This window comes from Lissotriton vulgaris, chromosome 12 (genome assembly GCF_964263255.1).
Source record: "Lissotriton vulgaris chromosome 12, aLisVul1.2, whole genome shotgun sequence".
NCBI classification, from domain to species: Eukaryota; Metazoa; Chordata; class Amphibia; order Caudata; family Salamandridae; genus Lissotriton; species Lissotriton vulgaris.
In genome coordinates, this window is record NC_141700.1 from 367,829,520 (window position 1) to 367,841,460 (window position 11,941).

At 45.0% G+C, this 11,941-nt stretch overlaps 1 protein-coding gene across 1 annotated transcript in view; it reads left to right on the forward strand.

The window, feature by feature from the left end:
• LOC147674072 (cysteine-rich venom protein tigrin-like) overlaps window positions 1–11,683 on the forward strand; it is a 457,335-nt gene extending 445,652 nt beyond the window's left edge. Inside the window, exon 10 of the mRNA XM_086946456.1 lies at window positions 10,738–11,683. Within this exon, the coding sequence (XP_086802582.1) occupies window positions 10,738–10,841 (104 nt within the window). The 3' untranslated portion in view covers window positions 10,842–11,683. The remainder of the gene's footprint in view (window positions 1–10,737) is intronic.
• Window positions 11,684–11,941: the final 258 nt, after the last annotated feature.

Below are 11,941 nucleotides of genomic sequence, written 5' to 3' on the forward strand. Positions count from 1 at the left end.
TTTATTTCTGTCCTTGGAGTACCGCGTGTTTGATGAGTAATCACACTGTGTCGTGGAATTGGGGCAGCATCTCCTCCCTTCACCGCAACATGTGGAGTGAATGCATGTGGTCTGTACCAATGGAATACGTACTGGGCCTGCGCGCTCAAATAATACACGAAAAAGTCTGGGGGCTCCGAACCCTCCTTTCCCTCGTACCCTCTAGTGAGGACCGACCATTGTACACGAGCATTAGTGCCCCCCCACACTAATCGAATCGACTGACTTCGAAGATTCTTGAAACATCCCATTGTCAGTACTATTGGGATGTTAAGAAAAAGGTAGAGGAACCGCGGCAGTACCACCATCTTGATGAGTGCAATACGATCTGCTAGCGATAACGGTAGCGAAATCCAGATATCCACCTGGTTCTCTAACTTCGAATATGCCCTCCCATAATTCTCCCTGACTACTATATTCGGATCCCGATGTACCCAGACTCCTATGTAGTTTACCGGGTCAGGTCGAGTAGTAGATGTCGTCAGTGGGATTATAAACAATTTATCCCAGTTTATATAAAGGCCCGATAGGCGACCAAACCTAACGTACTCCCGGAGCAATTGTGCCAGGTATCTAGATGGTTCACGGCCGAACAGAACCATGTCATCTGCATAAAGTGAAATGGCTACTGGTCGGTAATCGAAATTAAGCGCGGTCTCCCTATGTCGTTGCCGAATTACACAAGCCAATGGTTCCGACAAAATTAAAAAAATAGCGGTGAAAGAGGACACCCCTGGCGTGTACCCCTCTCTATTTGAAATGGTTCAGAAGTAAGACCCCCAACCCGCACTTGCGCAGACGGTTACGTATAGAGCAGAGTTATCCACTGCCGGAACAAAGGTGGGAAACCCATATGACGCAACACACAATACATATATTGCCATTCAATCGAGTCAAACATTTTGGCAGCATCTAATAATACTGCTGCCACCGGTAAAGTCGGCTCGAGAATGTGGAACATGGAGAAAACAGTTCGGAGATTGTACGATGTGGATCTCTCAAGTATAAATCCCGATTGATCCGGCAGGACCAGACATTGCATCAGGGGTTGTAGCCTTGTCGCCAGAATTTTAGCCAGGATTTTGACATCAATGTTGAGCAATGACAACGGACGGTAACAGTCACATCTGTCCGGGGGTTTGTCTTTTTTGAGCAAAGTAATTATCAAGGCCTCACTCAAGGACGGTGGTAGCTTCCCTGAGTCATACGCCTCCGCATACATCTCCAAAAGATGTGGTGCAAGGAGATCTGCGTATTTCTTATAAAACTCCACTGTGAGCCCGTCGGGTCCTGGTGCCTTACCATTAGACAACGCCGCAATCGCTGTCTTAACATCCTGTTCATCTATAGGCACACACAAATACACCCGATGCGCATCAGAAAGCCAGGCACACGCTACATCTTCCAGATATTTCTCAAATTCTACCTCCGAAACAGCTCCCCTCGACGTATATAGATCAGTGTAAAAACCACGAAACTGTTCCGTAATATCGATTGGATTATGATGTTCTCCCCCCTGCCGATCCACTATTCTATCTATTCGTGGTTGCTCAAGTTGATCCTTAATCTTAAACGCTAGTGTACGCCCCGGCCTTCCCCCCCTCCCTATATCATCTGGCTGTGTGCCTGCACGACAGGTATTTTATCTCTGTGTCAGCGAGTTCGTCATAGTCCTTAAGCAATTCCTGTATACGAGCTAACTTTTCCGCTCCTGGCTTAGCCTCGTACCCTCGTTCCGACTCCCGTAGCGCTTCTTCAGTGTTTTTTAGTTGAGTTTGTATATCCCTCAGTTTGCCCGTTGCAGTGCTAATACACGCCCCTCTAATTGTGACATTAAAGGCCTCCCAGAGTGTAGAAGCCTCATCTACAGTGCCCTTGTTGAACTCAAAATATGGTACAATGGCCTCCCGCACTGCCGCCTCATATTTCGGGTCAAGTAGCGCCTCAGATCGCAATCGCCATGTAAAGGGGGGACGTACAGCAGTCTGAAACACCACATCCAGCTGCACAGGGTTATGATCCGATAATGTTCGAGCAAGAGGCGTTATCCCTTCCACAGAGTCCATCACCTCTGTCCCTACTAGCCAATAGTCCGATTGCGACCAACTTTCATGCATCGGTGTCGCATGTATACCTTCCCGCACCTGGGGGTTCCGCACTTGCCAAGCATCACACAGGCCAAATTCCTCCATGACACAGGTAATACTCTTAGCAATCTTAGGGGTATGGTGAGAGATGGAATTAGACTTATCCAATTCCGCGTTCAGATACATATTCAGATCCCCATCATATAACAGGAGCCTCCGGCCAGTCTCTCAATACCCCACACATGCGAGCAACACAAGTTGGGTCATCCATGATTGGTCTGTACATATTGACTATAGTAATCTATCTGCCACTCATTCTGCCACACACCATTACGCATCTACCTTCCTCACCTGCATATGTATGTATCGGCTGAAACTCCACCCCTCTTGACCAAGATCATAACTCACCTCGCATAGGAAGAGTATGATGCAGACAGCCGAAAGCCTGCCCACCTGCCCGCAATACCACATTCTGTATGTTTTGTTAAATGTGTTTCCTGCAATAAGGCAACATGTATCATGTGACGATTCAGATATGTCAACACCTGTCTCACTTTTTTAGGTGAATTAAAGCCACGAACATTCCAGGTCAACATCCTGTATCTATCCTCCATCAGTTACCTGATTTCTACCTCCAATTGCTTCCCAACCTGACTTAGAGGAGCGTTGACTATGCCATAGTAGCACATTTCCACCCAAATGACCGCCCGATAAAACCAGTGTGCATCCTGATAGATGTGTTACAAAACAAAATAAGAAACAACACTAATCCCCCCTCAGCCACCCCCCTCCCGCCTCCCACGCCAACCTCCCAATCAGGTCGAGTCCGGATCCCACCACCCACCCTTTGAACATCACCCCTATTCATCCATTGCAACATTCGGGGAACACCCGCCAGGGGAAGAGGTTCGGCGACGAATACCCGCACCGAAATGCGGTCACCAAAATATCCCTATTCAGTCCCCCTGCGTACCTCATGACACCATGCTACGGTTAGTATGGAACAACTACCCTCCCAGAACAAACAGTGTTCAGTGTCAGTGAGTCCTGGCCAACCACCCAACACGCCGCTCAGACAACAAATCAGCCATCCTCTGCCATCAGACCCAGCCCAGCTGCAGACAACCCATCCATATCAACATGTAGCATTATCAGATCAGCTCCACAACCTCTTTCTCCTGTATATTCTGCCAAACCCTGGTCTTGCAAATATGCTTAGTGAACTTCAAAGCTGACTTTGCGTCCGTGAAAAACTGTGACTGTTCCTCATGAGTGATTTTCAACTTGGCCAGGTATAACATGGCGTAAGGTACCGAGGCTGCCTTCAGCAGTTTCTTCACTGGCACAAATTCCTTTCTCGCCGCCTGAACCTCTGGGTTATAATCCGGAAAGAAAGATAGCTTGTCTCCTTTATAGACAACCGGATATTTGGCCCTGCCTCTCTCAGCACATCGTCCCTGTCAGCATAATTTAGGAGACGCGCAATAATCGGGCGTGATGGTGCGCCAGGTTTAGGTCTTGTCCCCAGCGACTGATGCACTCGCTCCACAATCATCACAGTGGAAAGTACAGACCCAAAGAGTTCTTGTAGTAGACCATCTATGAACGTCTCCATTTTGGATATAGGCGTTGATTCCGATAGCCCAATAATGTGAAGATTATTGCGCCTCTAGTGCTCTTCCAAATCTTCATTTTGCGCTCTTATGACCTCCAAGATCTTCTCCATCTGAAGGATCTGTGTTCGTGATTCTGCCTGTGCATCATGCGTGTTAGACATACGATTCTCTAGGACGTCCAATCCATGCTCATGTTTATCCACCTTCTTTTCGACCATGTCGAGTCCGGTCGCCAGCGCATCTATTTTGCTTTCTATCGTTTTCATGCCAGCTCGCAATTCCAGCAAGATGGTCCTAGTGTCGTCCTCCACACCCTCTGCAAGTCCCGAGGCACTCCACGACTTGTTCGGGTCGCCCATTCCATCAGTAGCACGAGTATTGCGTTTACTTTCAAATTGTAACTTGGCCTGCTTGGGCTCCGAATTGCCCATACTGAAAGTCAGAGTCACTGATTGGCACAAATCGCCCAGATCCGTACCCACATCGATGATCTGGCTAACAAACCTTCCTCCAGTAGCAGTCTCTCGCACCACGTCAGCACTTATCTATGCAGGTGATTTAAAGTAGTAGGGCAGCTCCACTGCTCATGTGCATTTATGCACCACTAGGAGCTAGTTAGGGTTGACAGCACCCCACAACCAGAAGGTGCTCTCGCCGATCCTCCAGCCCCACTTCTGCAGCTGACAGCACTTCCTCGCTGACCCACTGTCCGATAGTTTTCCAGGCCCCTTCGATAATTCCAGGGCCTGTCCCAGCTCCTCAGCAGGTCACTAGATATGGTAGCCTCACTGTGTACACAAGACAGCGCCACTACCGCTCCCCCATAGCCGAGTGATCTCCTGGGGCCCTCCAATCCCACCAGTCCGCAAATCCGGGCCGGCGGAAGTCCAGGAGCCCGAGGGGCAGTCCAGCAACTGTCCAGCGCATACAGAAGACGCCACTGCGATCCTGTACCCCCCGCTGCCCGACAGCCCGAACCCCACCTAGCGTCACCACACACTTGACTGCAGCGCCCGATGTTGGCCGCGCGGCCCCGGCAGCCCAAACCCAGCCAGCTCTGGCGTTTCTCTTACCCTGCCAGGCCTTCTCCAGTGTTGCCCTTCGATGCCGCCTCAATCGCACCACCGGCGCTGCCACCTCCTCTTCTCAGCACCACTCATAGGATCAGATGCAGGCCTCTCTTCGATTGGCACCATCACACTATGCCGCGACCAGCCAGCCGGCCCAGGAGGGGGCCACGCTCTGCATCTGTGTGGGTCTCCTCAGTGCGAAGAAGTACAGGACGCTCCTCCGTCTCTGTCGTCTCATGTATGCACCCACCGCCAGCACCGATCCACAGCCCAGCTCACCTCCCGCAGCTGACGAGATGTCCCAACGAATATCTTGCTGCCAGAAGGCAAGTCAAGCCCGACAGACGCAGACCGCAGGCTCCGGGCTACGTTCACCAGGGCAGCGCCATTTTCTCGCCCGAGCCGCAGTGCAAATATCGGCTCAGTGTGGTAACGGCTCCGTAGGCACGATGACTCCAACACACCAATACATGCCGTAACCCTTGTGTAGTGTCCTGCGAGGGTTCTAAGGCACTCAGGGGGCCTTTTCAGGATGGATTTAAGTGAATAAAAGTTCTGGCTCGTGGAGCTCCATTAGCAGGCAGCCATTCCGTTTCGCACCGAAGCCACGCCCCCCCCTTGTTACAGACATCTTACGTATGTAGCTTCTCAATTCATAAGCCCCTGTTCCCATAGGCATCAAACACAGTTTAACCTTCTAATGTTAAATTGTATTGTATTGTATATGATTTATTTTGACAACTTGTGTCATAGAAGCTTCAAAGAACATTTATGAAGAAATACAAAAAGTGCATATTGACATAAAATACAGTGAAATAATCAAAACAGTGTAAGCGGGCAGTCCATAAGAGTGCACTATTGCACCACCATAAATAATACAGTTGTCGAAAGCTGCACAATAAAAGCTATAAAAAAATTAATTAATAAAAACATAGGTGGTATGTATTAAAAATGGTTAAAAGATGTGCCCATAACAATCTTTCCTGGTATGGGCCTCATAACAAGGATAATGTGGGATCCCCAATACATGCCTAATAAAAACGAGTTAAGCCCTCTTTCGTGTGACAGCAGGGGCAATCTGATATAAAGTGCCAGTGCATAACGTGTGGTCTCAATGGAGGATTAAACAGCCATCAAGCGCTAGAATAATATAATCACTACTTCTAGGATACAATGTTAGGCCACTCCTGGTAGGGCTGAGGAACTTGGCCACACCGCACACAAAAAGAGGTTTTGGGTCAAACCTAAGAATGCGGAGAGCAACCCGATGGTCCAGCGTGCATAGTTGTCGGCAGATTTGTTTTAGCCATTTGGACCTTGGTACATTATACGCCGGGCAAACAAACATAATGTGAGCAACACACTCCAACAGGGCTCTGCAGCAGGGGCAATCCTCTAATGTCTTTTTGGTTGGGTGTCATTTTGCGGTTAGTGGGCAGACAGGGAGCATGCCGAACTTAAAATGGATGTACAGCGTCCTGTTCCTCGGGATCTGTATTAAATCTAAATAGGGCTCAAGGCATCTAGCCTGCTTATGTAGATAGAATTCTTCCGTCAATCTGCCCACATTGGGTTTACTGATTTCCTGGCTGTCCACCCATTCCCAATACATCCATTTGAGCTCCGCTTTGCTTGGTGGATCTTGCCTGTCCCAATCCCCTTGAAAGCCCAGAGCTGCCAGTATTTTCCTAATATTTGAAATCCATCTTATGTTAAATGTTTCATTGCGTAAACAAGAAAGTATGCTAAAGAAGAGAAACATCAACTTGTAAAAACACCGTAGTAACACATTTTGTTAACACAACCAAGAAATACTGTTTTAACCCCTTCGATGCTGCGGCGGCCCCCGGCTGTCCCACGTGACGGTGGGCTTGTGCAGAGGACGCCCGAACCCCGCCCACTGATTAGAATGCCAGCAACGCGGCGGACGGTCAAGGTGTTAAAATGTACAACTGTACTATTCTAGCATCATGTGAAATATGGGGACAGTAGGAAGTTTATTTATTACAATAATTTGTTTCTTGGCAAACTTAATACATGTGTTAAATAGGAAAATTCTGCAGTTATGACAAATATTTCTAGGCATGTCACATTTATGTCAAGCTTCTAAATTTCATTGTGCACAGTTCATCAATATCGAGTTTAAGCATTTCTGCTGTGTATTCTAATAACCATGGGCCTGATTCAGATCTTGGTGGATGGGTTACTCTGTCTCAAATCTGACAGATATCCATTCTACCGAAATGTAAATCTCAATCCATAGCATTTAATAGGATTTATATTTAGGCGTACGTGATATCCGTCACCGTTGTGACAGAGTAACCCGTCTGCCAAGATCTAAATCAGCCTCTAAGTCTGCATAATGCAGTTTACACATTTAAAACGCATGAAATTTCATCTTCAAAGTTTTACGTTAATCATTGAACATATCGCTATTATTATAAATGATTTGTATCTAATTAGTTAGCTTCTTCACAGTCTTGGAACGATTTAGGCAAGAGAGTTAAAATACTGATGGTACAACGCCTTGAAAATGAATGACTTACCTCAATGCCTGATATATTATGGTGAAGGCTCATATGAACTACTCTAAATCTGATGCCGGTCTGTCTTGAAGGTTTTTTCCCGTTATTTGCTTCTCACATAGCTCCCGCTAATGGTCACATGTACGTTACTAATGTACCACAATGACAATGTAATGCATTTGAGGGTTTCCTTAGTCCCAATAACTAATGGACTGAGCCCTAACTTTGGGCTCGTGGGTATAACTGGACTGTAATGATTTTCACTGTGCAATTCGTTCTTAGGTCTTGTGACTCATAGAACTTGTGAATTGTTGTTCAGACCTATCAGATTAATGAAATGTGTTTTAAAACCAAAGAGGTGTGCATGTTTTATGACACACTATACTCACAAGACACAATCCACCAAGTTAATTTGTGTGTTGATTACATGGGGAATCTGAAGGCATCATTTGCTGAATCATCCGATTCTTTTGTGCATGATAAATTCTATGAAAATTTTAAATATTGGTGGGGAACTGCAGAATCACAGGGGCTTGTACTAACAGAATGGGATCATGCATACCGAATGTCAACTTATAAAAAACGTTATATATTTTTATTATTCGGTGCTTTCAAGTGCTTAAGTATGAGAAAGGCTTATGCAGGGTTTAGAAATGATACCCAAGGAAGGTGCAAGCCCACACATCCCATGACCGACGCAAAGAAAGCGGAAAAATACGAGCACAATGGCAAATGCATTGCCAAAGTGAAAATAATATTTGAGATGTATATCTATTGTAGGTCTGAAAGAAAGAACGCTGATCTTCAAAACTTGTAGCCCTTTAAATGTGATTAATAAAACACTAATGGTCACCAATAGGGCCCTGTTGTTTCTCACTGCAAAAACGGCATCTTGATAACCTTGACTGCTCTTCCACAAAAATCAATTTTATGTTAATGAACCATAAAATCAGACCAGTTTGGGAAAACGCGCTGGGCGTGCCTCGAGTGATCATGATCGCCCTCCCCATATTGTGTGGTTGAGCACACGAATTACTTAACCTCCCCATTGACTTTAATGTGTGTCGGTGGACTAGTCCAAGGGGCCCACACGTTGAATATCTGCTTGAGAAAGCAACAAATATTTGTGTTCATGTGTGGAAAATCAACAGTGGGAGTGAGACAGGCGTGGCTGTTACGATATTGAAGAGGGCTGCTGGGTATAAGGTAATGTCTATCTATGTAAAGTTCATATCTGCAATGGCTGGCAAAAAAACTGCTATTTGGACTGTGGTGTGTGTGTGCTTTCTCGTGGCTGGGCCTGCCTACTCTGTCTCTATTGAAGGGCCTGTGGCAAGGATCAAACTAGCCTTATAAGCATAACTCCTAATCTTTTCAGGTATGGTGGTCAATGATGGGTGCACTTGATGTTTGGGGGATGCAAGAACTGCCCATTTGGGCTGAGCACCACTCAAGATTTTTTTTGTAATTGCATTTATATAGGGCTTACTACCCCTGACGATGCGTCAAAGCTCTTTTCGGCAAGTAGCACGCTACTCCGAAACCCAAAGAGTGTTAGTGGTGAATTAGTATAGGGAGATATGAAATTAATTTGAGTGGTGGACATGTGAGTTTATTTGGATTGAAAAAGGATAGTGGAGGGGTAGAAGAGGGAAGGATTCGCATTTATATAGTGCTTGCTACCCTGGATGAGCTGTAAAAGCGCTTTTCAGTGGGTAGCAGGCTACTTCGGAACCCAAACAGGATTAGTGGGGAATTAGTATAGGGAAATATGAAATTAATTTGAACAGTGGACATGTAAATCTGTTAGTTGGAACATGGGTGACTTTCCTCTGTAATGAACTATGGGCGGGAGGTCTAACTCCCTGCACGGTGTTGGATGTGCTGAACTGTGGAGCCAAGCATGCGCCCCCCCCCCCTCCTTTCACAACTATTGTTTGGCATCGTTTTTTATGTTTGGAATTGGGTAGGCTGTTACTGTGAATTCAGATTATTGCTGTGGCTGCCAGGATTAGGGCCGCAGTGTAACAATGTAGCCAGTGAAAAAAAACGGATAATCTAACAATGCCTCATATTGGATGAAGCAGATTAATTATAGTAATTTGTGTTTATAAAGTACTTCACACCTCATTTTTTGCCATTTATACGTCCTTGTGTTTCTATAGTTCTTCACTCATCAGTTTTCACCATATATAACCACTGTGAATAACAGATATTACGGGTATCCATTTTAATGATGCTCAATTTATTGATCTTGGATGGATAACATAAACGAAAAGGGAACCAAGATCAAGAGAGCGCTATGAAGAAATATTGATGGCAGAAGGCTGTAGACAAACGGTGATAACATAACATTTCTGCAATACTTATTTGTGACAGCTGTTAAGTTATGCCTTTTTCTTATGGTGGGACTACGAGCACAGAGACTTCTTCCAAAATGTCAGCTGGAACGAAGGAATTAGTTACTTTGGCAGGTATCTTGCAATTTAGTGTTGTGGCTGACATCTGCATCTAGCACAGCACATCTGTGGTTTGGAAGGGCTGTATAAGATACTCACACCTTTAATGGTACAAGACCTAGGATGTTTTTTTACATTATTTACTACAGGAACTTATTTAACCATAATTGCCACAAAATGTGGCTTTCTGATTGCAAGATCTTTTACTTTCTTGTCACAACATTTTCCCGTTAGTGCTTCCACAAACTAACCACATCCTCTTGCAGTTTATTTCATCCTTGCCTTTTCCCTGTTTTACTGTGTTCCTATGTTTTGCTTCTTTCTTCTGTCTCCCTTTTCTGCCTTTCTTTCTCTTGCTGTGGGTCAAAGTCAGCAGATAAGTCCTGGACCCCACATAGGAGTGCTGCTACCACAAGGAGTGCTCTCTCCTTTTGTCATTGTTTTCCTTTTTTCCCTTTAGCATTCTCTTTCCCTTTTCTGTCTTTCTTTCACACTGAGTCAAAGTTGGATGATGATAAATAGCGACTGGTCTCCACTAAAGAGTGCTCGTACCAGCGGCCTGTCGGTTTATCTCGCTCTTGCAAGTTCTTTTTCATGACTGCTTTCACCTTTGTTGCTGTTTTCCTGTCTTTCTCATGCCCCTCTTTTCTGCTTTTCTGTTGGTCATGATAAATAAGCCTCGGACCCGAAGGGGAGTGCTGGTGCCAACCACCTATGATCACCAGCACAAATTAAGCACTGCAAATAGTTGCCCATGTGTACGCTGTTAAGCCGCGTTACTCCATAAAGCTACAGAGAAATCTCACTAGAAAAGAAATGTGTTAATTAGGGATTTGCTGTAAATCCATCCAATCCTCATGGAATTTCCTGTTAGAAATGTGTGTCATGGAGGGTTTATACAGATCTCATTCATAACACAACTTGTTTTCTCTCTCCTTTAGAAATATCAACCGGACAGAAAATCAGAAGTAACTGGATTTTGACGCTTTTAGGGCTTTCCTTCATGATGATCATCAACTCAAATGAGCGGAAATACTTGCACTAAGAAATATGTCACAGTGTGCCCGGTGTTTGCAGCCCATGCTTGCAAACACTCAGCTATATTTTGAAATCAGCTTTCTGGTGATCTCATAACCACTCACTATTGGTGTCTACAAAGTGTTCCTGCAGAGACCTCTACAGTGGGTTCATTCAACTAAAGTCTTTGGACTAGCAGAAGCAATGTTACATATTCATTTACACATGATGTCACAGGAAGTGGACCTTTAAACCTAATGATGGACCAATGTATAATTGTTTAGAAATCTCAATTGAAATCTGTGATTGATAATGGGCACGGACAACTAGCTTCAATGTCAAAACCAACAAAACCTAAAGTTAACCAAACCTCATTCAAAAAATCTGTGGTCAGTTTGGTTACAACACAGGGGTTGCAAGTAGCAACACGTGGGGCATCTCCATCTGCCTAACACCCCAAAATAACGCTCTCTGACTTTTACTAATACTCAATATTCCAATTTTGGATCGATAATTTAATCAATAAAAAATATAGTACTGCAATCTTTAGAATTTCTGAAAATTTTGAATGAAAGAACTTGATTTTGAATGAATACTTACATTAGTAACTATTTTGAAGGTTGCAATTGTTTCCTCTTGATAGCCAGATTATGTTAAATTGTCTGCCTGTACAGCATACACAGGAAACCTCCTTTATTTGCAGCAGATTTTCCATCTAACTGCAATATTGAAATAAAATGTTCCCTTTCGACCAGTGGCGTGGCTAGAGCTGTAGCAGACAGGGGCAATCACTGAGCTTGCCGGACAGTGACAGCTGGTGCAGGTAAGAGGTAAGAGCGGGGGCAGGGTGGAGGTGACAGACAGGGAGAACAAATTGAAAAAAAGAAAACTTACCTTGCGCTTGCCGCCGCTCCCAAAAAAGTGCCACCCGGGGTGGACGGATAACTCAACATTAAAAGATCTCTTCAGTGACTTTGTCATCATATTTGTTCTATATATGATTGAATGTCCTAGAACGTCTATAACATTTCAATGCAATCCAGTGTCGATTTACTGTTGTGGTGCACAACCCTTTTTACGTTGGGTACCGTGCTAATTCAGGTAAACCACACCTAAAAACAGTTGTCC